Source organism: Microtus pennsylvanicus, chromosome 2 (assembly GCF_037038515.1).
Source record: "Microtus pennsylvanicus isolate mMicPen1 chromosome 2, mMicPen1.hap1, whole genome shotgun sequence".
Lineage (NCBI taxonomy): Eukaryota > Metazoa > Chordata > Mammalia > Rodentia > Cricetidae > Microtus > Microtus pennsylvanicus.
In genome coordinates this window covers 31,264,728-31,292,241 of record NC_134580.1, presented here as the reverse complement: position 1 = coordinate 31,292,241, position 27,514 = coordinate 31,264,728, and the positions used below count along the sequence as shown (strand labels likewise).

Sequence of the window (27,514 nt, the reverse complement as noted above, 5' to 3'; positions counted from 1 at the left end):
TGTCTCAAACTCACAGATCCACCTGAATGCCCGAGTGCTGGGATTAAGGACACGTACTACCCCATCAATCTCTTACTTTAGAGAGAGGATCTCAGACACCCCAGGATAGCCTTGAACTTCTTCTGAGTGGCTCCCTTGAGTGCTGAGATTTCAATCACGTGCAGTTTTATCATTAGGCACGGAGTCTACCAACTGCGCTGCACCCCCAGCTCCCTACACTGTCATTTTCCCCTACTGCGTAAAATATGAAAAACAATAACTACAGATATAAACAATTGCCAAAATAGTTATTAAAGTCTTATAGTGGGGGCTAGTGGGGGCTAATAAAGCACTTCCTGTCCTGCCTGATGGCCTGTGATCCTCACGGTAAAAGGAAAAAACTTCTGGCTTGATGACCCATGACCCTCATGGCAGAAGGAGAGAACGAACTCCTGAGAGTTGTTCTCTCACCTACACACACACACACACACACACACACACACACACAGGAACACACACACGTGCATGTGCCTTGGAACGTGTGCCCCCCCCCACAAATAAATTAAAACCACACCACAACAACTAAGAAAATCTGAATAGAGGTATCTGACCCTGAACTGTCACAGACAGAGGTAATATTTGGTTTGCTTAGGGCAGAAAAGGGTAAGAAGGCAGTGATTGGGGACAGATACTGAGCCCCAAAGTTCTAACTACACTAACTAGAAAAACTTTGCGTTAGCAAAGCAATTATATGCTGTTGGCTACCCCCTCCCAAAGTCTCATTTTCATCCTTCATGCTCATCAAAAGTGAATCTTCAAAAAGACAAAAAGTTCTGAGTGCTGAGACACTATACAGTCAGAGGGCACAATGCACTTGGCAGGATCCAGAAAACTGTGCTGGTAAAAAAAAAAAAAAAAAAGCAAGCACTTATGGAAAAAAATGTACCTGACTCAATAAAGGCAGTTTTTGTATTGGGGGCAAACCCCATCTGTTTAACAATAAAGGCACTTGATAAACTTGGCATTTAATTCCAGACTTGGAAAAGATCTTGGATGGAGTTTGCATAAGAGAAAGGTGTCTGGAAAGCCAGGCCCACACTACACCATTCTGTGAGCAGCCCTTTCTGAGATCTGCTAGGAGACAAACCCAACCCTAGAGAGCTGTTTAAACAAGTTCAACTTTAAGCCTCGGGTGTAGAGAATGAAAGCTTTGTTCTCACTCAGAAGAGATGTTTGATGTTTATGCTAAGGAGACCTGTCACTGCAATTTAATTTATGACGATGGTAAATACCCGAACTTCACACAGGGCCCACCTGCTGCCCAGGAGAACGCAAGTGCAAACTAAGCAGACATCGCTAGGAGCGAACATGTGCAAAGCTCCCAGACCTAAACACGCAGACTCAGCTGCTGTATTTAGACATTCAGTAACTTGGTTTATTCTCCTTAACTTAGTTTATAATAGAGAGCAAGTGGGTTTTTGTTTGTTTGTTTTGGCTACACTTGTGTAGACACACTTCTGGCTCATTAGAGCAGGGGGATATTTATCACGGGCGTTCTCTTCCTCACCACCCGTTTACTATACTTTAAGCAGAGAGCAGTGAACCTTACACTTGTGAGGCAGAAGAGCAAGGAATGACTTTCTGCCAACTAGAGTAATGCAGAAGAAAAAACAAACAAACAAACAAACAAAAATCAACCAAGAAGGAGAAACTAATGAGGCTGACATTAAGTTAATTTGGCTGCAATAAAACAAATATGTAATATCACACACAGATATCAGAGAGGTGAGGTAAGAAGAGAAATTATTATGTCCAAATAACTCACAAATAGCCACAGCATCTCTGAGTGGCTGGGATTTAGAACAAAATAAAGCAAAATAAAATAGAACAAGGGGCCAGCTAGAGAGATGGCTCAGAGGAGCACCGCTGCTCTTGCTGAGGACCTGTGTTTGGTTACCGGCACCCACCCAGCAGCTCACAACCATCTGTTACTCTAGTTCCAGGGGATCTGGCACCCTCTTTTGGCCTTCAAAGATATCAGGCACACCTGAAGTACATATACAGACATGCAGGCAAAATATCCATGATATTTAAAAAATGATTAAAAATATATCAGGAAATAAATTATAGCAAGACAGAACTGGAATTATTTACCTAGGATTTTACTGAGAGGATAGAAAATGAACAAATTCAATTAAACAAATTTATTAGGTACTTAAAATCCACAAGGTTCTATGTACAGCTGAAGGACCCACTGTTTGAAGGTCAGAGGAGCAGAACCCCAAGCAATGTGCCCCCCAACACTACCATAAGGAAAGATGATGACCAGGAAAACACAGGAGGATGGAATTCCCTGGGAATATTATATTTAGCTTGGAAAAGGAGAAGAGACAGGAAAGGCTTGGGGCCATGAAAATACAAGGCACACTAGACCCACACTGAAATGACAATGCCAACAACAGTGCTAAGGTTCCAGCTAGCGAAAAGGGCAACAAAAAGACCAGGGCCAGGTGAGATTGATGATGCCAATCTTAGGGCCACGAGTTGAGCCTCGAAACGCATGGAAGCAGCAGGGCCATGGGACAGAGCGGGTAAAACCTGCAGCAGGAGAAGGCAGAGGAAGACTGCGGCGGTAGCTGGGTTAGAAGCATCTCAGCAGAGCCCAGCACTTAGAGCACACACCTTAGAGTCCTACCACCCAAGCACTGGTCACCTCTCCAGCACAAAGACCAGCGGCACAGGAGTGAACAACCTGGAGCCAGCTCAGTGCCCAGGGGCTGCACTTCTACGAGAGATGCTTTTATTGCCACCATCACCCCAGTGCATGAGGAGGTTCCTAACTCCTGCAGTTCTCCGCAATTCCAACAAGCAAACGAACTGCTAAAAGGCAAGGATATTCCCCTTAATTCAGCTCTAGGCCAGGCATGCACGGGGCTGCACTGATGCAATCTTATCTATGACTATGAGTGTTAAGTGCGCTATACAAACACATAGTAAGACAATGCCTGACGACTGAGGGCAAAGGGGCTCCTCCACGAATTCTTAGAAACTCCTCGGGTCAGCTCGACCCAAGTTAACCTGGAAAGCCCATAAATCCCATTTTCCCTCCATATAAATTCTAAGCCTCAGCCTCCTGGCTGCTCAGAGTACAGACATGCCACCACATCACTGCAAGGACTTTCACATAGAGATGCTGAGCGCCTGGGCCACATCCTCGAGCCCATCCTGCGTTATTTCTCCTGTTTCACTTTCTCCACTGCTGTCTTACTCACTACACACATGTACAAAACTCTCCTACTTCAGTTTCTACAGGTCAGAGTCCAAGCACAGCAAGAAGGGTCAGCTAAAATTCTCCTCTACGATGAGGTCCTCTTCCAAGTTTAATAGTTGTTTGCTAGATCCACTGCCTGGCAAGGACTCAAACCCTACTATAAGAAAAGGACCACTTTCTCAGCTCCTTGTCTGACTGCCACGTGCCTGTTGGGACGGGAAACTTATAACGTGGCTGCTTGCTTGCTTCCAAGCCAGATGGAGAATCTCTAATTTCTTTTCTGCAGTGGACTGAGAATCAGTCTTTAAAGGGCAGGTTCAATGACACCAAGCCCATCTACCTGAACATCAACTGACTGTCAAATCCCCAAGCAGTACCAACATCAACAGTACTGGTGATGGTGTCACCAGGGTGACTGACTGGGTCCAGGTGGATAGACATCAAGTCCCAGGACTCTGTGGGAGACAGAGGGTGGCTACAGGAAGCACAATCCCCTTAGTTGTCCACTGTCTATCTCATTTGGCAGAAGGTAGGCATTGTGCTAATGTTTAGTCCATTGGGGGTGTTCACCAAGTGCTAATAAAATCTGTGCACCAACAATATATTCGATGTGTATATGCTTATCTACTTACAGGACTTCGAGGTGCATATTACAATTCTGGGGGCTGGGAATATAGTGTTTGACCAGTATCCATGAGACTCTGGATCCCATCCCCAGCACTGCCAAAAACCAACAACAACAACAAAAATTCAGGTGCAGTGACACCATCAGTCCTCAGGGACTAGGGTGATGGTTCGTCCCTGAGAGACCATGAGAACCTAAGTCCAGAACCGCAGCACTCGCAGCACCCACATAAGCGCCAAGGACTGGGAAAGCATGTGGTAGGGAGACAGCCAGACCCCCATGGGCTTGCTGGCCAGCTAATCTATCCAAGAGAACCTGTCTCCAAAAATAAGGTGGACAATGATGGGGAAAAAATTTGGCATCAATCTCTGGTCTCCATGCATGCATGCATGAACAAGTGTACCTGCTTACATATATGCATACACCATACACATACACACAAAAAGAAGACCTTAAAATTTTACATGATGTAATTTATCTCTAGAACATTTGTTTAACTAATGAAATTAAACATCATTATTCTGATTCCATTCATATGAATTTGTCTTCTTGCTAAAAGTTATCTGTAACCCCAAAACACAACACTTACAGTCTTCCTGGCCACTCGAGGACACGCACAGAGCAGTAAGACTTGAGCAGCCCAACACACATGTTCCCAGTGGAGGTCAAACAAGGCGACACTCTGCTTTCCTTCGGCTCTCATACTGTAAACACATGTCCTCTTGGCAGTATATTTAGTGCCATACTTTTGTTGATGATTTTTTATGTAAAACAGTCCCCAAGCACAGTGCTGAAGTGGTGTCTGGCGTTCTCAAGCACAAGAAGACAGTGATATGCCTTAGACAGAATGATGCATTAGGTAAGCTTGATTCAGGCAAGAGTTACAGCTTTTGCTGATGTTCCAAGCACCAATAATGTGTATTAAATAGTGTGTCTATGCAGAACACATGGTTATCTCTGGCTCACCTGATGACGAGGCTATGATCAAGGCCTGCAGGAACCTAACCCTGTACTTCCCTGGGAGCAATGGCTCTGACGGATTAGCAGTGTCAGTGGCCACTTATCAACTGTAACTACCAGGCAGAGTGCACAGTGAAGCAGAGGATGGAATGGCCGCACTGGGCACACTCCAGCCCGTCTTCCTCAGAGCACTCAGCCAGTAACTGTGTTTACTTATTTATTTTTAGTTTAAGCCACAGTGATGTTAAGTTCCACAACAGTGGGCATTTGGGAACTTCTGTTCATTATTGTGTGTTATTTCCTCATGCCAAAGCTGTTCTAGGAACATACCCAACTGAATGAACACAGAAATCCCCTATATGTAACTATGTAAATAATAGGGCGATGCGATATTTGTATTTTCATTATGTAAATTCAAAGTACCCAGTAGGACAAATGCAGGGTTCAGACTGGATAGAAAGAAGAAGAGAAAAAAAGACGACCACAAACTGAGAAGACAAAAGCAGGTGGATCTCTGCGAGTCCGAGGCCACCCTGGTCTGCAGAGCAAGTTCCAGGACAGCCAAGGTTACACAGAGAAACCTTGTCGCAAAAACCACGCCCCTCAACCCCTCAAAAAAAGTGACCACATGGCCTCAAGAGATACTACCTCTGCCATGCAGACAGGGCAAGGTCCGCTGAAATGGAAACTTTCCCGGCTAAAGCAAACTCTAGCGGGTCTAGAGAAGGGGAAGGAGGCTGCGCTCAGGACCACTGGTGTCCATGCTCCACTTATCCTGATGGAAGCCAGCAGGTAGACAAGCGGGCACAGCAGGTAAGGGAGGAGATGGCGCTGCCGGAGTCCAGGCGCAGGGTAAGCCATGCATGGGGTAGGAGCACTGAGATGAGCAGAACAGAGCAGGTCTTCGAGCAAACAGAGAAATTTGAGTCAGATGCAGAAGCCAAAGCGCCAGTGACATCCCCAGTCTAGGCGGGACTGGGGCAAGGATACCTGCCACACAGCCAGCACTGGAAGCTCAGTGAGGAGGATGGCCAGGACTCTGTAAATATGGGGGGGGGGGGGCAAGGAGATACCGCCCCCGTACCAGGAAGCACAAGTACTCAACACAAAGAGGCAGGATCCCAGAATTACTGTTGACTACTGTTCTAAGGCAAACTTCAGAAAGAGCGAATAAAATTGACATACAGCCACCATAGCAGTATTCTAATTTATCCTTCAAAAATAAGGAGGATCTAAAGTGCCCTGAGCTGGGAATTCCATTGCCCCCGCGATACCCTGCACTCCTGGGTACAACAAGCAGCCTCGACAGGGCATGCGAAAGCAGCAGCATGCCCCTCCTCTCCCAGCGCCTCTTTACTGAATCATATTTTGGTAGCAAGGTTACAATTAGCTCACCGGTGGAGAATAAACCTATTTATAACACAGCAGTCCCCCCTGAAAGGCACAATCATCTAAAAGGGGTTTAGAGGAAAATAAAGTACAGCTTCTTCCCCTACTGCCTGCAGACTCCCAAGGTCTTCCCGGATGGAGTCCTCGGTCTAACCTTCCTGTGCTCACAGTTGCCATCCTGGCCACCTCTCAGCCTCCATGTTCTTATGTAACATTTACATAGTACCATAAACACACCCAGAGTTGCATAACATTGCCAACCAATAAAGCCTAAAGCAGGTCACTCCCTCAGCCTGTCTTTGATTAGCCCAGGTATGCTGCCGGGCCTATGAGAAAAAAGCCTGCCAAAGGCAGAAATCAACTCGAGGAAACATGAACCCTGGCTACCAAAAAGCAAAATAAGAAATGAGCCACACCGACATGTGGTGTGTCTATCAATCAAAGTATGTTATTCTGCCCCATAAGATAAAATGTAACCCAACATTGCTTCTTCACTGAAGTCAGAGACTGTCTAAAAATACCTCCCTGCCAACTGGCTATCAGTAAGTCAGCTCACAAATGTCCCAATAAGAGTGACATACAGCATTTTCTTATTTCCAGAGGAAAAACTGAGGCAGTAACAGTTACTTGTTCAAGGACAGCCTATAAGGAGACCAAGGTGCCGAGCGCCAGCCTCCTCCCTCCATCTGGTTCTAACCTTTAACCGGAGTAGCCATTTTAATATGCTTTATCACATCTGCCCCAGGAGCTGTTGGAACAAACTAATCAGAGCTCCCTTTCTCTCCAAAGGAGCTCTCCTCCACTGCACCTCAAATCCATGCCCACTGAACAAAGTTACAAGGCTGGGATTGGGATTACATTTTTGGGCTGCTCACAGAAACACAAATTGTCCCTGTCAGAACCTCACATGCCTCTCTCTTGCTGCTTTTGTCTTTAAAAAATGTCATGTTCTTCTCCTAACTTAATTTTACATTTTATAATACTAATGTGAAAATTCCTGAGAGGGCTGAAACACATACACCTATCAAATGGCTGCTGTTTCTAGGGTGACATCACTCCCCTATCACAGGCTGTGTACGAAGGCCCAGTTTTCATTAATTAATAGAAGAACACCTATCTCTTGCTGCCCTCACACGGTGTCCACACCCCAGGCATGAGAACTGCCTGGCTGGGCCACTTCTCCAGCCCACACAGAGGAGCACTGTATAGGAAATGCAGGGGAGGGAAAAAATCAACTTCTTGTTATCCCAACCTCTACTTTCCCAGAAGTGACGTTTCACTTCAAGCCTTTTGCAACAGTGGTCTCTGTAGCATGCACTGTTGGCAACTGGATGTGTCCCGGAAAAAACTGCAGTGTCTGGCCAACAAGTTTAAAGGCCTCAGAGAATGTTTGCTGGACACATAACCGAATTCAAAAAAAGAACCCAGTTCCCTGTTATACCCACCCACCCTCACCCCAACAAACATTCTTTTAGGGAAGGTACAAAACAAAAACAACACACAGACTTCTACTACATGCAGAACCAGCTGGATTACCAATTAAACATTCTTAACTATGTTACAACAAGAAAAACCCACAGAGAGATACACCTAATCAGTAGGGAAAGACTGCTTCAAAATCCTGGAGATGTTAGAGGCAGGATATTAACCCCACTGGAGGGGCTTAAAGGTTTATTTAGACACACATAACATGACAGACCTGAAGTCGCAGACTCCTTATTTTACTATCCTGCTGGAGACACAGCACAATCACATAGTCCAAAACCATGGCCCATAAGGCCCAGCAAACAGTCTGACTTATGAAAACCATTCTCTCCCGGCAAATGTAAGGCTCTGTTTGTACACCTCCAGCTTGTTTGTCAGTCTCTACCGCACAGTTACCTATGACAAGGCAGCAACATGAAGAACACAGCACAGTGCCTAACAGAAGCATTAGCCCGTGAACAAAGACCCGGCTGCACAAGCCTCACCACTGTGGGAGACAACACATCCAAGCAGGAGATAATGAACTTGTTTTTGAGACTCCAAAGTAGCATGGTGTCGTCTACTGAGGGTCTGTTACTAAAGCAAGACCCACCTGAGAATCGTGTGTGTGTAAGCTCCAGGCACACACCACACACACTTGATCTCCCATTGCTGGAAGGTTGGGGGCCGCTGAGAAGTCAAAGCAGCAGGCTTTGTCCAATGGGATCAATGAGTATAATCCTAACCGCCCCACCATTACCCGTGTGTGGGTCAATAATCGCTTCGATGTAACTGCCAAATATAACCTTCATCTGCAACCCCAATGCCAAGACACATTTGAGAATACTATCAAATGAAATATTTTAGGGTTTCATGTGCTCTCCCCAGCCCCCAAAGCCTCATAAACAACACAGCCAGTGGAGTGTCCCACAGAAACGTCTACACCTCAGTAGTGGGAAAGGTGGGGGTGGGCCTGGCCCGCACAAGGCCCTGGGGGTTGGAAGGTGAGGGGTGTGTGTGTGGTGGGGTGCTGGAGGAGGCACTGTGTGCCACAGCGAAAGTACTGCCCAAGGTCCAGAGAGGTGGTGCAAAGGTGGGGTCTTTAAATTAAATTGGGGTGGGGGTGGGGAGTTGAACGACGTTCCAGGATTTCACCTGAAAAGCACAAAGTGATGAACTGAATGGCCCCCTGGGGCGGGGTGGGGGAGGCAAGGAGGAAAGCAAACACAAATACGCCTAGATTCAGATTACCAGCTGGGAAACTAGGCTTCACAGGGTTGGAGTGGTGGAAGCCAAGCTCCAAAAAGGTTTAGGGGCCTGTTCGCCCCATTTCCTCCAAACAGCTTCTACAGGCATGGATACCCGAGGGGGGGGTGCCCTGCAGAACCCAAGGGAGTGAGCAAGGAAGGCGAAATGTGACTCCGGTGCCGAGAACATCAAGGTGGTAGGGGAGGAAGGGTAGAGGCACCCCAAGCTGAAGGAAGGTTAGAGACCCCTCTATCCTTGTAGCCCAGGGTACGTATCGGCTCTAGGTATCAGGTCACCTCGGAGAAACAAGCCCCCTTGCCGAACCCCACAATCTTGGCGGGAGAAAAGGCGCCCCCAGAAGCATCTGCTGGCAGGGAATAACCCCCCTCACACGGACGTGCTGAAGGGCAGGAGCCGGGGACCTCCACATCTCGGGGAAGCCTGGGCTGTGAGCGGAGGGAGCTGAGGGAGCTGGAAGCGCGACCCTCAGAGCGCCCGGGTCGGGCTCCGCCTGGAAGAGCGCGCGGGTCCCCAAGACTGACCCCGCCACCCCGGCCCTCCGCGCCCCCCGCCCGGCCATATTGCGCGGCTGGGGAGGGGGCGCGCCCGAGCCCCACGGCGGGTGAGAGGCCTCGCCTGGCCCTCTGCATCCCGCGCCGCCCCCCGGCCCGGGACTCACCCTGGATCCCCCGGGGCCCAGACCCGCCGCTGCCGGCGAGCAGGAGGACAACAAGGGGGAAGAAGGAGGAGGCTCCGGCCGACTCCGCCATAGTAACCGCCGCCGCAGCCCAGCAGCGCCCAGCGCGCGCGCGCGCCCCCGGCGCCTCCCTCCTCCCGCCCGCCCGCCCGCGCGCCCCCGGCTCCTTCGCTCCGCGCCGGCACGTGAGCTCCCGGGAGCCGGTGCGGCGGCTGCCGCGCGCGCCCCCGAAGGGCGGGGCCGGGGGCGCGCGGGCGCCCGCCTTAAAGGGGAGTGTCCCTGTTAAAGGGGCGGAGGCTTGCCTCGGCCAACCTCGCGCGCCGGTGCGGAGCCCAGCGGAGAGCCGGGGAGGCGGGGTCCGGCGGCCTCCTCCCTCCCCCTCCTCCCTCCCGCTGGAGCCCTCCCTCCTTCCCAGCGCCCACCCTCCGGCCCATTGAGTCCCGCAGGGTTCGTCTCTAGGGTCTGCTAACCGGCGTCCTCGCGAGACTCCCCTTTGCAGCCCTCTGGACACAACAACCTGTGCGGTCGTCTTTTCAAAATTTATCCAGACTGGCACAGCTGAGAGACTTGGTGAGGGTGCTGCCTCAGGTAGAACCCTTTTGATAAATAGTGTGATAGTACCTATCAAACGTCTACCAGTATGCTTCGCATTTGCCCGGCTTTTACGCTATCTGTCTTCAGGAAATAATGTGGCTAAATATTTACGCAAAATGTTCCCTTGCTTATTTATCTTTGGGAAAGCTGGAAACTAGAGAAGCAATAATAGAAGCTTAGATAAACTATGTTCGGCTCACCCATGTGAGGAAACTCTAGTCATTAAAAATGGATGTACAGGACTGGAGAGATGGCTCAGCAGTTAAGAGCACTTGGCTGCTCTTCTAGAGGACCCAGGTTCAATTCCCAGCACCCACAGGGCAGCTAACAACCGTCTTATAACTAAGATTTGACACCCTCACAGACATACATACATACAGGCAAAAACAATGCACACAAGATAAAAATAAAGTTTTAAATCGGTTTACAAAACTAATGGCATGAGAAAATGTTATTCCATGTTAAATGAAAATGCAAAATACCAAACTTTATGATACTAAAATTTTGTTGGTGATATGTATATGTAGGAGAAAAAGGAAAGATGCTACTAAGCATTACCTCTAGGATTTGTTGTTTGTTTGTTTGAGTCAGGGTCTTACTATGTAGCCCTAGATACCCAGGCTGCCTGTGAGCTCACTCTACACAAGAATATGGCCTTAATCTCCTGATCCTCCTACCTTTGCCTAAGTGTATGGAGTGACAGGTGTCCTTGCCATGCTGGCAGCCCAGGTGATCAGAACTTGGCTGCACTGGATCTGACCTCCTGGTAAGATCGCATTCACACATTTGGGGTGGAGGTAGGGATACCAGTTGATCCTATACAATCAGTACTTCTGCAATTGGAAAGAGGATGCTAAATCCTCGGGAATACCACTCTGAGATCATCCTTCCTTATGTCTTACTACCTCTGTGGCCTCAAGACTGGTGGTCACAGAGGGAGCCTATAGTTGCTGCACTTCCAGATAGTAAGGTCTAAGCGTAAGCATGCAGAACAACAGAACAACTACCTAAATCCTGTGTCCCCAGATCAGCACACCCATCATTTGCTCGCCTGATAACCCCTTGACTTTGGCCAAGAGTTTTTACCTCCCTAAACCTCAGTTCACTCATTTGTACAATATTTTGTAGGGATGCTGTGAGAATTCGCTAGAGCATTGTAAAACACTTAACATGGACTCTGACACAGGAGACCGTGTCAGAGTAGCGACTGGTATGAACACCACCTTTGCTACCGTCCTGTGTGGGGGGGGGGCATGTCGAATGTGCCCCACATGCAGGTGAAGATGCCGAGCCTCGGAGAAGGTGCAGCTTGTCTGAGCTCGCACATAATTAGCTGTTAACGCCACAGCCCACTGCTCTTGTGCTTTGTTCAAAACCGCAGCATCTTATGCTTTCATAAGGCCTAACCTTCAGAACCAAGCTGAGGACGGAAAATGAGATTTGCTGAGGTGGAGAGAAAGGGTAATTCTATTTCTCACACCCTTTTGTGAGGGTGCTTTCCTAGGTGATGCATCTACCCTCCCTCTAAGGCCCTGGGCTGCAGGGTGACAGAATGTCCAGCTCACACCCATGATCCTTTGCTTTTCCTGTGACTGGGCCCAAGGATGCCCCCTTCTAGGGCTTCTCACCATGCCTGAAGAAAGCGAAGTGTCCTTGCTTCCTTGTGGTTTATACAAACCACTTGTATTTTGTGGTGTTTCTGTGCACGCATACGCTGTATAATGATCAAGTCAGGGTAAGCGTATCTCCTCAGACATGTATCACAACTTCACCGGAGAAGCCGTCAAACGCCTTTTTCCTGACTTTTCAAATATGGAAACTCTCACTATCTACAGTCGCTTCTTGTGCAGCAGCACACTAGAACTTCTCTTATCTAACTGTTACTTAGTTCTGTTTATTGATCCCCCCCCCTTGTCCTCCCTCCCACTTGCCACAACCCCTGTAGCCACATTGTACTGAAGCCTTAAACTGCAGGCTAGACCTCTGCAGAGTCCAGGAACTTCTGGTCTCCAGTCCCTTTGGTGTTTAATCCCTCAGACTCCTAGAGGTCACTTTCCTAGGAAAAGAAATCCTTCTTCCCTGTGCTCCAGTGACTAGACAGTTTCCATCTTGATCATAATTCACCAAGGCACCATTAAGAGGACTCATGTCAGGTTGCCGGGATGAACACTTGGAGCATGAGCACTTACAGAGGACCTCCGGTACCCAAACACAGCATGTCTGCCTGCTCAGTCTCACAGAGGGCCTCCGGTACCCCAGACACAGCATGTCCGCCTGCTCAGTCTCACAGAGGACCTCTGGTACCCCAGACACAGCATGTCCGCCTGCTCAGTCTCACAGAGGGCCTCCGGTACCCCAGACACAGCATGTCTGCCTGCTCAGTCTCACAGAGGACCTCCGGAACCCCAGACACAGCATGCCCGCCTGCTCAGTCTCACAGAGGACCTCCGGTACCCCAGACACAGCATGTCTGCCTGCTCAGTCTCACAGAGGACCTCCGGAACCCCAGACACAGCATGCCCGCCTGCTCAGTCTCACAGAGGACCTCCGGTACCCCAGACACAGCATGTCTGCCTGCTCAGTCTCACAGAGGACCTCCGGTACCCCAGACACAGCATGTCTGCCTGCTCAGTCTTGGGTCCTTGCTTTCATGAACGTGTCATTGTACTCAGACAAGCAGGAAAGAAAGACAACAATGGTTGTATCCACTCTGGTGCAGGCCACAGAGTCAGTGGGGCATGCCGACGTTTCAGCCGGTCAGCTCTACAGGAAGCAGCTGACGAGAGTGACCACACCATGGCTGATTGTTGGGTAGCCAGTGCTCCTCGGATAGACAGGTCTGAGGAACAGGGCTAGGGAGGTGACTCAGAGGTAAAGAGCCCTTGTTGTTCTTACAGAGAATCTGGCTTCAGTTCCCAGCACCCACATCAGGCCCCTCACAACCACTTGTAATACAGTCATGGGAGATCTGGTGCCCTTTCTTGGCTTTTGTATGTACCAGGCACACATGTGGTACACATACATATCTGCAAGCATTCATACATGCACATAAAATACATCTTTTTAAATTTTTTTTTCGAGACAGGGTTTCTCCGTAGCTTTTGGTTCCTGTCCTGGAACTAGCTCTTCTAGACCAGGCTGGCCTCGAACTCACAGAGATCCGCCTGCCTCTGCCTCCCGAGTGCTGGGATTAAAGGCATGCGCCACCACCGCCGGGCAAATACATCTTTTTTTTAAAAGATCACTTTGCTAATCCAAATCAACTAAAACTTGATACAGAAGAGTATTGGAGCGTGGCAAGATTGACCCAAGGAAACCAAAGAGGAAGAAGTTCCAACAGCTTACACAGGAGAGGAGGACGAAAGGGGAAATGTGAGAGGTGGAAGCAAGGTTGGTGGATGTGGGACGTGAAGGACAGTCTGGTAGAACTCCCAGATGACTTGACATGTGTAACTGTGCCTAGATTAGGAAAGACGGACAGGTATGGGAGGAGAGAAGAGAAATCCCATCAGACATCCTGATTGCGGTAGGCATCACATACCTGGAGCCACAGGCGGGTTTGGAAACCAGGTGCACAGCATGCAAGTTCAAACACCTCAAGGGAACACAAGAATGCCAGGAGTGCAGCAACCTGGCAGGAAGAGAGACTGTCCTGTGTAGCAAAACCATCTGAGGAGGACAGACTTCTAACTCTGCAGGAGAGGCTTCTAACAGGCTTAGGTGACTCCTGCTCACGCCAATTCAGTGGAAGATGGGGTGGAAGGCTGAGGCTCAAGGAGACTCCGTGTCATTTTTCTCTTTAAAAGAACATGGCTATGAAATACTCGATAAACTAGCAAGGAGGTGAAGAATCTTGAACTCAGAAGCTAAGAACAAGATGGGCTATGGCTAAGTGACACTTGCCCAGAATGCCCTGGGGTCCGTCTCTAGCTGCTTCTGCTGAATTGACACGTCTACTCCTGGGAGGAGGGAGCCTCTCAAGACCCAAGAAGCAAAATTTGTGAGAATCACCTGAGGTTATATAGATGGTAAACAATTTCCAGGTGAGAGGAAATTCTTGGGTGAAGTTGCTGCAAGTTGTGTAGTGACGCTCGCAGAAGGCGGGATGGAACTGTCCCTTGAGTAGCTGCCTTCGAGGGGCCGTGCTCCTTTAAGTAACCCCGTTAAATTCATTAGCTCGCTGAGCTAGACTTGGCTGGAATCTCTCCTTTAGTTTGTCATGCTATCTCTATGTGTGCTGAATAGAATGTTTTGTATGAAAAGTACAGAAACATCCAACAGCATAAAACAAACAAACGCCTAAGAAGATAAGGAGGAAACAGGTGACTGCCTTCCACCTCGGGCGGGTTTGCACACCAACAACTCGAGGCATGGTTTTGTAGGAGACAAAGCCTGGGTCCATCCACAGAGAAACCCTCTGCACTAGCTCTGACCCACAGAAGGTAGTACAGTTAGTGCAGGCACCAATTATAAATAATGCGTTCATATGAGACACCTCAGAAAAATTGCCTGACTTGAACTTTGGTATTGGGTGAAAGTGAGGGCAAAAATCTTCCAGGAGATTTCATAAATGCAAGCCTGCTCCATGATATATTTTCATTCAAAATCTACCCCACCTGGATAGTTTGGGAAATGATACACTATTTAGACTCAAGTAACCTAGGGCCATGTGTGGTAGTACCAAGAAAAAAAGAGGAATAAATCAACTCTAGAGGAAATCAACCCTTAACTCTAGAAGATTCGTATAGTTAGTATTATAATAAAGACAGAGTTAAAAAGAAATAATCAAATAGGATTTAGAGAAAAATATAACAACTTAGAACTATATGTTCATAGAAAAATGCCTTCTTAAATTGAGTCAGATGAAAAACCTAAGTCATTGTTGACTTCATTGCATACTTTACACGGTTCAGTATTCACTAGTAGGTTAGATGGATTATATAACTTCCAGGTTAAGAGAAGAGGAAATATGATAATAAAAAAAAGCCAAGAAAGTGAGCAAGTAAATGAAAAGGAAAATAGAAATATTCAACAAATAGAAAGAATATAATAAATAAAAATAAGTTCAGATATAAGGACAATTATAATAAATATAAATAAACTAAATAATCCAATTTAAAAATGATGACTTCTAGACTGGACAAGAGGGGAAAAGGTGTTAGATACACAAAGTGAGAGGAGCGATTTTACTTTGTTCTGCTGTTTTACTAAAAGCAGAGAGATCCTAGATTACCTCTAGTGAAGGAGCCAAGAAGAGTTCTACCACACAGGAAGATGAAGGAATAGAAGACAGAACCAGAATCCAGAAGTACAGGGGCCTGGAGGAGAATGTTCCTGTCTCAGAGACAGGAGAAGGAAGCGAGAAAGGGGAAACAGGTAAGCAGACAAGGCTTAGCTTATGTTCTCAGTCAAGCTACAGTTACATTGAGGTAATTTGCTCATAAGGATGAATGGCTTATGACAGAGAGTGTGTTTGAAGAAAGTGGTAATGATAGGCAAAAATTTACTCTCATGGAAAAAAATAAAAGTGTTATCTAGAGATTCAGAAAACTAGAAAGAATGTCCAAGTGGGAGTCAAGCGGCAACCACAGAACAGAAGATAAAGTCTCAGGGACTCTTTCTTTTTTTTTTTTTTTTGTTTGGTTTTTCGAGACAGGGTTTCTCTGTGGTTTTTGGAGCCTGTCCTGGAACTAGCTCTGTAGACCAGGCTGGTCTCAAACTCACAGAGATCCGCCTGCCTCTGCCTCCCAAGTGCTGGGATTAAAGGCGTGCACCACCACCGCCCGGCTCAGGGACTCTTTCTGATGTACCATTTTTTTCTGGAAATGTTCATCAGCCTAGGGTGGGGACAGATGCGTACCTTAGAGCCAGAAAAGATGGAACTGGAGGATGAGGCCTGTGGGATGGATGGAGAGGTGAGAGAGGGACGGTTCACGAGACAACAGAAAGAACTTGAACGTGATGTACCTGGTGGCTGAGCTGGAGGCGGCCAGAGGGCCTGCTATTGACCAGAAATGCCTAGTGACCCCACTTGCCTTCAGCAGCTTATAGTCTGTACACAAGAGGTCCCACAGGAAGGGGCCTAGCTGTGGTATTCCTGAAGAATATACCCTTCAGGCTCTCCTGCTCCCTCTCCGTGTAGAGGCTACCACATGGCACATGACTTTAGAGACCGGCTTTCTGTCTTCAACCCTCACCCTGACCTCGTTCCACTCCAGTGCTTCTTTGGTAAACAGGCCCTGTGCCCTCAGCCGTGATGACTCATGCCGGAGTTTCTACCTGAGCATGCCCAGTGCCCAAACAGGACTGCTCCTGGCCATTCTGTTGTTGCGAGCCTCGTGGTTTCTTCCTGTCTGCCTGGTGCTCTTGTTTGCGGGGGGCCTGTGACATTCCAGGCCAGAACCTCACAGCGCTCTGGGACTGTTGCTACTACAACCTCTTCACTTCCTGGTCACCCTGGTTCCCCAGTGCTCTGGGAACACTATCACGCACCCATGTCTCATGAAACTGATGTACGCTTTGTCGGCGCTCTTCTCCAGAGCATGTAGGCTTCTTTGTTGCTTAAAATCATGAAGTTCTCAATCTAGAAGGGAATATTAAGTCATTGGGTCTGATCCTATTATTTTATAGTTTAGTGTTTGGTGAGACAAAGTTTCTCTGTCTGTCCTGGAACTCCCTATGTAGACCAGGCTGACCTCAAACTTGGGGATCTTGTCTGTCTCTGCCTCCCGAGGGCTGGGAGTAAAGGCATGTGTCACCATGCCTAGCTTTGATCCTGTTATTTTAGGGTGGAGAAACTGAGGTTCAGTAGAGACAAGTGTCTTGTCCAGGGACAGTGCCCAAATTGGCAGTTAATACCTCTCTACGCAATGAGAACTTACTACTCATCTAGACTGACCCCTTACACAGTCTCTGGACACCAGCTGGCCCAGGAAGCTGCCCGGAGTGTGCATCATGTTCACGACCACCTTGTAGTGACACCATTCAGCTCAGGGAGAGGAGAGGAACTGAGCCCCTAGCCCAAGATGGTTCAGCAAATACCTAGTCTAACAGTTTCTCTGTTGTCCTGGTTTCTCCTCCCTATTCTCCCACAGCCCTGAGACTCCTCACAGAAGCTTCCTTCTTACCTGTTGGTCTAGAGTCTGTCATGCTCTCCTGCAGTTCCTGCTTCTCCAGGGGACACACTTCTAGATTTAGAAGTTGTGTGGGCAAACTTCTGGCCACAGCTGATGGTACCGGGGCTGGCTCTCTGGGCCAAGGAAAAGCAGCATAGAAACTGGCTGAACTTGTGAATATTTGAACTACAAAGGCAAGGAAACTGAGTGACTGAGATGGTGGCAGGTGTCTGGAAGCCACACCGGTTCAGGATGAGTTGGGACAGCAGTGTGGAACAAAGGCTTAACGTAAAGGCGGCAAGACAAGGAGGTTCACCGGGGTGTGTTCATCATGGGTGTGTCCGTGGCTACACCCCTTCAGCCTCACCCTCCAGTCAGGTGGTGTCCAACCCTGTGTGCTCAGGTCCCTGAGATCTGGCAGTGTCCCCTGGGAAGGTCCTTTGAGATTTCCACCTATGTTCTTGAAGCCTCTGACCCAGCAAGCACACCAGCTCCAGACTGACTCCTCCAGGAAGCTTCCCCCCCTATGTGTTTGTCTGTCTTGTCCAGGCCACTCATAACCTGGCCCAGGCAGCAGTCCTTTTCTCTTCTTTTCCATCATGTGGTTCTCATTGGCTGATAGACTCTTCCAGCTATGTGGTAGCACTTATTATCAGTTTTGTTATTTGAAGCCATCGACTTTATCGCTGCCATTTTGTATTCTAGTAATCCATGTATAGGCTATCAATTCTTTACCCTTGAGTACATATTGAAAATCTGTTAGTCAGGCCTTGGCCTAGGTCCTGGGAATGAGTGGCTTTTAGCTTATAACCCAGGAAGGAAAGCAACGTTCCCCTAGCCAGACTCTGGTGTGTCATGATCCCAGCTACCCACTTAGATACCCAGCAAGGCGATTGGCCCTGTCACGTTGACACACATGCAGACACAGCTATTTCCTGTTTTATTTCTCATTGTTTTTAGCCCTCCCCCCCACAATCCTGGCATCCTCTCTACACCCCACTCTCCCTTCTTCTGATCTTTATTCTGTGAAGGAGAGACAGAGACAGAGACAGAAAGAGACAGACAGACAGAGAGAGACAGAGACAGAGACTGAAAGAGACAGACAGACAGAGACAGAGAAAGAGAGCCTGACTTTATGCTATTTTAGGACCCCATCACTTTTCACAAAACCTGGTGGAGCATCCTGCCAAAGCCCTAGGGTGGGGGAGGGGAGGCTGGGCAATCAGAACCCTCGGCAGGTTGGGAAAGCCAGGATACAACTGCCCGCTGCAGAGATGGAGCTCCAATCAGGGCCCCGCACCCTTGACAGCTGCTTCAGCGGCCCACTCAGGCCCAGCTCGACCCGGTCCGACCCGACAGACCCACCTCCTCTTTGTCTTGCCCGACCGGCATTCCTCCCTAGCAGTCACTGAGGACTCCACACACCAGGCACCATGTAAAATTGGTGTGTTTCTGGAAACACACCACACGCCGAGAAGCCTTGAAATTCTTCTTGGAACAGGTCCAGGGGTTTATTTATGAAATTCCCAGGGGGTGGGAGAGACAGAAGTCTGGACGTCGCAGACTGAGTGCTTTGCCCGCATGCATACCCGCCGCCCTAGCCGGCTCTTACTACAGACCCTGCTCGCGCTGTGCTGGGCCGGCAGAAAGCTAGCTCAGGAGAGAAAGGGGATTTGGCTATGGAGCCACATTCTGACCTCCCGCCTCCTCTCTGGCAGCCCCCACCTCCCTTCCTCCTCTCAGCCCTTCCCCTGCCCCCTCCACTTTCTATAGAAGTATCTTTAGATGCCTGGGAATGTAGCTTCAGAGTAGAGAGCTTGCCTAGTGTGCGAGAGTCCTTGGTTCCTATCCACAACCAGTCCTCAGAGGAAAGCAAAACACGCGCACTTTTCTTTAGTTTCCTGCCTCCTAGGGTGATGCCAAGAGCCTCAGCCCGGTGGAGAGACTATCTTCCACAAATGTCACCCTCTTCCTTCAGAACTTAGTTCACTAGTCTGTTAGGGATGCAATAAACAGTTTAAGCCAAGAGCACTACACTTGCCAGAGGAGTCAGGGACCCCATCCCCCAAACTAATAAAATCAGGGTACAAGTAATAAAACACGTTGAATCCCAGCAGGACAGTCCGGGAAATGTCCTTTTAGGATTACAGCTCCCTACCCCGAGCAGCCTAGGCCTCCAACACTGATATTTAGAAAGCTTGCTCTGTTTAGAAAGACTCCGACAAGTTCAAGTGACTTCACACGCCTCCGGAAGTTTCTCCTCCCCCGGGAAGTCCCAGCCTGATTACACAGAATGAGCTGGGGTGGGGAGATAGGCCTGGGAATAGCCTCTCCCAGGTGGAGCAAGCAGGTGTGGGCAGGCACACCTGCCAACCTATGTGAGGTAGGTAGATCCACTCCTGGCTGGACGGCACAGTGTCAGCCTGCCAGGGCCTGCACTTATGCCTGAAGGAGCATGTGTGTAGGAACGTGTGCAAATGTGCTAATGCGTATGGGCTGGAAAGGATTGGCACAGAGATAAAGGTCCAGAACCATGCCCACTCATGCCCCTCGAGCCATCTCAGTCAGCCATGGCATCTGCCCAGGCTTATGGGTTAATGTGTTCATGGGAAAGTGTAATGGTGAAGGTATTTTTTAGGAAGCACGGTAGAGGAGGACCATGGCCTCCAGATGTAGACAGATATGGTTCAAACCCTAGATCTATAATTTGTTAGCCATGCAATTTGGGGCCCATCATTTAAGCTCTTTAGCCTTTTGGTTCCTAATCTGTAATATGGAAGTAATTTCTATATGTTTTTCTTTTGAGACACAGTCTTACTGTAGCCATGGTTGGCCTGGAACTCAGGGTATAGACCAGGCTGGCCTTGAACTCAAAGATCTTCCATCTCTACCTTCCAAGTCCAGGACTGAAAGAGTGCTCCACCATGCTTGGTGAAATAATGATTTTTATTTTTGCAAAATGTATGTCACAATAGAAGGAACTTGTCTACGTTCAGTTGCCAGAGACTGTAAAAATGACAGTTGTGCCTTCTGAGAGGCCAAGAATGCCAGTCCTGGAATGGGGCTGCCAGTGTCTCAATCTTCCCACCCATAAGGCGGGAATAACAACAGCCCCGACTTCAGGGTCTGTCATAGGCTCGTGTAGTTAGTCTACACAGCGATTCAGTGCCATCTATGGGTCCACAGCACCTTGCATAGACCCAGCATTCACACCTCTGTGGTCCTTACCCCAGGATCCAGTCCCACTATACAGCCCCTGTCCCAGCTTGCCCTGCCTATGGCTTCAGGCCAGGTTTTTTTCCTTACAGTAAAATCTGGTTTTTCCCCAAGCTGGTCCTTCCCAGGCGTGCTGTTGTCATGGGAACCTGCAGAGGCTGCCTCAGTTTGGGGGAGAAAGGGCTTGTTGATGAAAGCCGAAGACTCCCACCACGGCTGTTACAGCCACTACAATAGGGGGCTAGCTATTACAACTCGGGAATACAGCCAGCCACTGGGGGCTGTCTGTCTATGCGGTTCCCATGCACCCCACCAGCTGCCCAGTGCTCAGTGAGCCCCTAAGAGCAGCCTTGACCAGGTGAGCAAAATCCCTTCAAACTCCTCTGGCACCATTTCTTTCCTCCCCCTCCCCTCCCCTCTCCTCCCACTCTTTCTCCATTTTGCTCCTCTTGACACAGGGTCTCATATAGCCCAGGCTGACCTCTTGCTCACTGTATAGCTACATAAGGCCTCAACTCGTTCTCTCCTGGTCTCCATCCCCTGAATGCTGGGATTACAGTGAGTGCCCCACACCTGGCTTTCTCTCTCTCCTCATTTCAAAGACAGAGCTAGTGGTGAGCATCTGTGTCTCCTGGAGGGCTTGGAGCAGGGCTCAGACTGGTCTTCTACTCTCTTCCTCTGGAAGACCATCAGGTGTCTGCAGAACATGTACACTTGGCTTTGTGGGACAGATGGGCAAACTGAGGCCTCAGCCGCACAAGTGACTTCCGGAGTCATGCAGCCAGTAAAACAGAGGTGTCGTCCTTTGAAGTGCTGGGAACCACTCAGAAGCAAGGTGAGGAACGGGGGAGGGACCCGGCAGCTGGTCCCCAGAACAGGCACATGCCACCTAATTCTCCATTCAGGGGTTCTCAACCTTCCTGATACTGTGACCTTTTAATACAGCTTCTCATGTTGTGGTGACCCCAACCATAAAATGACTATGCTACTGCGTAACTGCAGTTTTGCTACTGTTATGAATCGTAAGGTAAATATCTGTTTGCGGGATATCTGATCTGCAACCCTGTAAAAGGGTCGTTTGACCCACAGGTTGGGAACCACTTGTCCAAGAGGACAAAAAGTCAGCCCATCTCCTCCTGTTAAACTTCCACTCCTGAAAGCAAGGTCATCCCCTGACCCTCTCGTCCGTTCTTCCTTCAGTGCAGGAACCTCTACAAATTTCACCAAATTTATACCTCTTCATTTCCCGCCTAGCAGTTGTTCTCAAAGTGCCCCAATGCTGTCTTAAAAAAATCCTAAATTGTGTGTAGATGTCCACGCCTGCATGTGGATATATGTGCGTGAGTGCAGGTGTCAGATCCCATGGAATAAGATCTACAGACTGTTGTGTGCCACCACATGAATGCTTGGCTTGAATCCAGGTCCTCTGCAGGAACTGCCAGTGCGCCCAACCACCCAAGCCATTGCTCCAGTCCCTCCCTGTGCTTCTTAACCCTGCAACTTTGGGGAATGTCCCCAAAGAAAAACTGAGCAGACATGCTCCCGAAGCTGTACCCCAGTCAATGTTCACAGAGAGAGAACTGTGCCTATAAGGTGTTCTCCCTCCTCAAAGGCTTATAGAAAAGTGTTGAATTGGGGCTGGGGTAGAGCTCAATGGCAGAGCTCATGTTTAGCATCCATAAGAGTCAGGATGTAACCTCAAGAACACACTCAAAAGGAATGACACGAAAGGATGTCTATGATCTATAATTAGGGTTGGGAAAAACAGGTTATAAAACTTGTACAGTATAATCTAAAATTATACATAAAAGAGCTGGAAAGACATCCAGCAAAATGTTTACAAGATTTCTGTTCAGCGAAATTATTATAAATAATTTTTTCTTGACTGTATTATCAGTACAACCTTCCTTCCTTTCTTCCTTTCTTTCTTTCTTTCTTTCTTTCTTTCTTTCTTTCTTTCTTTTTTTCTTCTTTCTTTGAAATAGGGTCTCATTACGTAGACCAGGCTGGCCTGAAACTTGCTATGTAGACCAGGCTGGCCTTGAGCTCATAGTAATTGACCTGCCTCTGCCTCCTGAATGTAAGACTCAAAGGTGTGTGCCATCATGTCCAGCAATATTGTCTTTTTTTTTTTTTTTTGGTTTTTCGAGACAGGGTTTCTCTGTAGCTTTGGAGCCTGTCCTGGAGCTAGCTCTTGTAGACCAGGCTGGTCTCGAACTCACAGAGATCCACCTGCCTCTGCCTCCCGAGTGCTGGGATTAAAGGCGTGCGCCACCACCGCCCGGCAATATTGTCATTTCTAAAGATGAATATATCCTGTTTCTGTGAATTAAAAAAAAAAAGCTAGCCAGGGTATTAGCACACATCTCTAATCCCAGCAGGTGATGTGGGCCACTGAGTTTGAGGTCAGCCTAGTCTACACAGCAAGTTCCAGGACAGTCGGGGATATCCAGAGATACTATGTCTCAGGGGAAAAAAATGAAAAAACAAAACAAGACAAAAAACCCAAAAAACAAACAAGCAAAAAAAAAAAAATCTACCACCACCACCAACAAAAAAAAAAAAAACACAAAAGATCCAACCAAAAGTTAATTTAAAATATCCTTACTCCCTTACTTTTCTAGCATGATTATGCTAGAAAAAAAGAAATATGTGTGTACATATATATATGAATTTATAAAAACTATACAATAAATTGTTAAATATTATACTATCATTAGAATGTTTACAAATGCTGTAGAAATATTTAAATATTTACGAGGGTCTAACTGAGAAATACCAGACACAAAATGGAATGCACCCCACAGTGGTAATCACATGCAGTACCCATGCAATGAAGCAATGGCTTCCACTTAGTGGGATGGAGCATGTGCAATTTCCTCCCTCGTTTCCAAAATACAATACTTCTCCTTTTCAATAAAAGCAAACAGCTAGGTGGGGCATGACAGCTTACTCCTGCAATCTCAGCACTTATAAAATGGAGAAAGTAGGATTAGGAGTTTGAAACCTTTCTTGGCTACATAGAGAGTTCAAAGCCATCCTGGGCTGTAGAAGATCTTGTCAGGTAAGACAGAATTGTCTATACCTGTAGTTCCTGCATTCAGGAGCCTGAAGCAAGAAGGATCACCCAGGTGCCTGCGATGTGTATTGGTACAGTAGTGGCACAAACATTAGGGGAGTAACCAACCACTTTTTGATTGCATTTGAGGCCCACCCCATGAGATGGACCCCATACATACTGCAAAAGTGAGCAAGAACCTGAGACTAGAAAGGTCTCAGGCCTAGGAGAAAATCTGCTACTGCTGTTCTGATGAAGGGACATAGCAATGCAATGACTCCTTATCTGCTGTGCTTGCAGACGAGTAATCCCCTCAACCCTCACCAGAGAAACTTCTTCTTGCAGTGTGTGGGATGTAACACAGAGACCCATGTCTCAGTTACTTTTCTCATGTAATTATAAAACACCATGATCAAAGCAACTTAGAAAAAGGGTGTTTAATTTGGGGCATGGTTTCAGAGGGCTGGAGTCCATGACAGTCATGGTGGGGAACTTGGCAACAGACAGGAAGGCATGTCAGGGGAACAGTACCTGAGAGCTTACAGATTGGCAGAGAGGACCTAATTGGGAATGACAGCCTTCCTCTAACAAGACCACACCTCCCAATCCTTCCCAAAGAGTTCCATAACTGGAGAACAGTGTTCCAACATATGAGCCTATGGGGGCCTTCCTCAAATGTTCAGAGAACAAGAGACTTTGGAACATTCAATCCTCAATGGGATGTCTCCATCAAATCCCTCCCCTCAAGGCTTAGTGGTTTATTTAGAAAAAGAGGTGAAGGGGCTGGAGAGATGGCTCAGAGGTTAAGAGCACCGACTGCTCTTCCAGAGGTCCTGAGTTCAATTCCCAGCAACCACATGGTGGCTCACAACCATCTGTAATGAGATCTGGTGCCCTCTTCTGGCGTGCAGGCATACATGGAGGCTGAACACTGTGTACATAATAAATAAATAAATATAAACAAAAAAAAAGAAAAAGAGGTGAAAAGATTGCAAGAGCCAGAGGTGTTTGTAGGGATAAGTCCCACCCCTAAGGGGGTGTGTTCGCCTCGGGCTAATGTTTGCCTATAAATTTGGCGAGCGTGCTCCCAGCCACTGCTTCTGCTTTCCTGGTTTCCGCAGGAACGGTGGTTCTGTAAGTCTATTTCTCCATTAAAGCTGTATATATATTTTTACAATCTGTCTGCATTCGTTTACGCCGTTACATTTTGGCGCCCAACGTGGGGCTATTTTGCCCCCGACTCAAGCGTGTAGCCTGCTAGCTAACACAGCACGCTCCCAGGTGCTGTTTTTTAGTTCGTGACTCGGGCCCCAGTGCCAAGTCTGAGACACACTCCGCCACACAGGCCCATTCTGCCTGCCTTGGCTAAGTTTGCAGTGGAACCCCACTGCCTGAATTAGCAGAAGCTCAAGTACCTGCAGTTTTGCAACAAAAGCCGCCACAGCGGCAGATTTGGTCTGATACAAAGTGACTTGGCCAGGCTGTGGTGGCACATGCCTTTGATCCCAGCACTTGGGAGGCTGAGTCAGGGGGATCTTTGTGAGTTCAAGGCCGGCCAGGCGATGGTGGCACAGGCCTTTAATCCCAGCACTTGGAAAGCAGAGGCAGGCGGATCTCTGTGAGTTCGAGGCCAGCCAGGCGGTGGTAGTGCACGCCTTTAATCCCAGCACTCGGGAGGCAGAGACAGGTGGATCTCTGTAAGTTCGAGGCCAGCCTGGTCTACAAGAGCTAGTTCTAGGACAGGCTCCAAAAACACAGAGACCACCACTGGCAGGAACTGATCATTGCAGGTAAAAAAAAATTTATAAATAAAATGTCTGAACACGTTACTATTCAAGAATTTAACAGTTTTTTTAATTGTACCATGTGGGAGATTTTACAAGAGGTATCTATCACCCCACATCTATGGATCCTTCTGGGATTCGTAGTTTTCATTGGCACTAAATGGTTTGATAATAGAAATATGATAAAGTCTTTACGAGATGAATCCAGGATTCTTAAGGCAGAGATTGAACACTTAAAAACAATTGAGAATGACAACAATCTTCTCAAGAATCAGTTTTAAGTTCTCCAGGCTGATGTTAAGGAGAAATTCATTACTATGGAAGAGGGAACAGCTGATTTGGATCGTAAGCTTCAGTCCCTTTCTGTAGGAACTGAAACATTAGTGGCTGATATTAAGGAGAAATTCATTACTATGGAAGAGGGAACAGCTGATTTGGATCGTAAGCTTCAGTCCCTTTCTGTAGGAAATGAAACATTAACTGAGAGAATCAAAACTGCTGAATGTGACAATCGGATTTTGTCTAAAGCTTATGACAGATTGGCGGAAAGATTGTCAATACAAGAAGGCACGGTTTATGCCATAAAAATTATGTCTAAAGATGAGATGTTATCTCTAATGGACAAATTTCATACTTTAGAATCCTCAGTGAAGGCTTTGGAACATAATTCTGGACAGGAGATACAGACATTGCAGAAGGCAATGGTGAATAGAATTGAAAAGATTGAGGAATTTCTAAATTTTGATGAAGAAGAGCAAAGGGTAGAAAGGCAAATTTTAACTACATCTGTGGGTAAATCTCTCCGGGACAATTTCCACAAAGCTCTGCCTACAGCTCTACCTGCCTTTCCAGTAATAACAACAGAGAAGGTGATTGGTTCCAGAAACCCTAGGGTCATCAAGGAGGATACATGGGAGCCTGTCCATATGAATGACCTCACGGAAATTAAACAGGCTGTCATGACTTTTGGGATGCAAGCCTCTTTTGTTAAAGAGATGCTAAGATCTTGGGCCACGACAAAAACCAATCCAAATATAGGGTGTGGAAAAAAAAACTAAAAGAATGGGAAAATTTAAAAAAAAAGAAATTTGAAAGCAAACCAGGAAGCAGAGGAAGATGAAAGAAAGGGATGAGGTTTGAGACACACGAACACAGGGGGAGGGCGAAGAAAGGAAAGAGAGAGAGAATTGCCCTCACAGGGAGGACCAGTGCTCAGCACTGGCCTTATTTCTAACACATTTGCAGAGTCCCAGTCCTCCACCTCAGCCCCTTGCTTCATGAACCCGTTCAGTATATGGCTTCATCATTGCTACCTACTATATATGTAAATGCCTCACTTCTGATTTTCTTTAAACTTTTTAGTTTTTATTTTCTTGTGACACGGTCTCATTCTGTATCTCAGGAGGCCCGGTACTCACCATGTAGACCAGGCTGGTTCAGATCTGTGGTGGTCCTTCTCCCTCTGTTTTCCAAGGGCTCTGGTTACAAGATGAGTCGCCACGCCAAGCTCGTTTCATTTCCACAGTGAATTCTGTTTGCTTGCTTGCTTTTGAGGCACGGTCTCTTGAAACCCTGGCTGGCCTCACTCACTCTGTAGCTTCAGATCTCCCGCCTCTAACTCCAAGGTGCTGGGATCGAAGGCATGCCCCACCCACCACATCTGGCTTTATGAGGCTCTGGGGATTGAACTCTGGACTTTGTGTGAGCTTTGAACTCTACCAAATGAGCCACATCCCTGGCCTCCAACCGTGATTGTTTTACAAGATATGTAAGTCACTTAGGGCTGTACTGAAACCCAGGGAACCCCCTTCCTCCTCCCTGTCTAGTCTAGAAAAGCAGGGCGATCTCCCAGGTTGGTGCAGTGGCTTCTGTCAGCCATTGCAACAAGGACGTGAAATGCAGAAGAGCATCTCTCTCGGCAGCCTCTTCCTCTGCGCCGTTTCCTCTCTCTCTCTTCCTCCGTGCATCAGCTTCAGTCAGCTACTCAGCCCTGCTGTCCAGCACTGGGTCTCTCTGGGCTCCAGAACTGAGTTTAAGAGACAGGACTGATGGTCCAGCTGCCTGTGGGGGTGGACTGTGTCGTGCTGTGCTGCCCGTGTGGTTTCTATGGATCC

General features: G+C 47.8%; 1 protein-coding gene across 2 annotated transcripts in view; it reads right to left on the bottom strand.

Annotated features, from left to right (window-relative positions):
* The window catches only part of Acvr1b (activin A receptor type 1B), a 57,378-nt gene extending 30,541 nt beyond the window's left edge, over nucleotides 1-26,837 (bottom strand). Inside the window, exon 1 of one of the 2 annotated variants that reach the window (XM_075960711.1) lies at nucleotides 26,819-26,837. Coding sequence is in view for 1 of the 2 variants with exons in the window: in XM_075960710.1 (XP_075816825.1) it covers nucleotides 9,616-9,706 (91 nt within the window). In the remaining variant the exon portion in view is untranslated. Of the gene's footprint in view, nucleotides 1-9,615; nucleotides 9,792-26,818 lie in introns of those variants that run through there. The other variant, XM_075960710.1, reaches the window with a different exon arrangement.
* Between the last annotated feature and the right edge of the window lie 677 nt (nucleotides 26,838-27,514).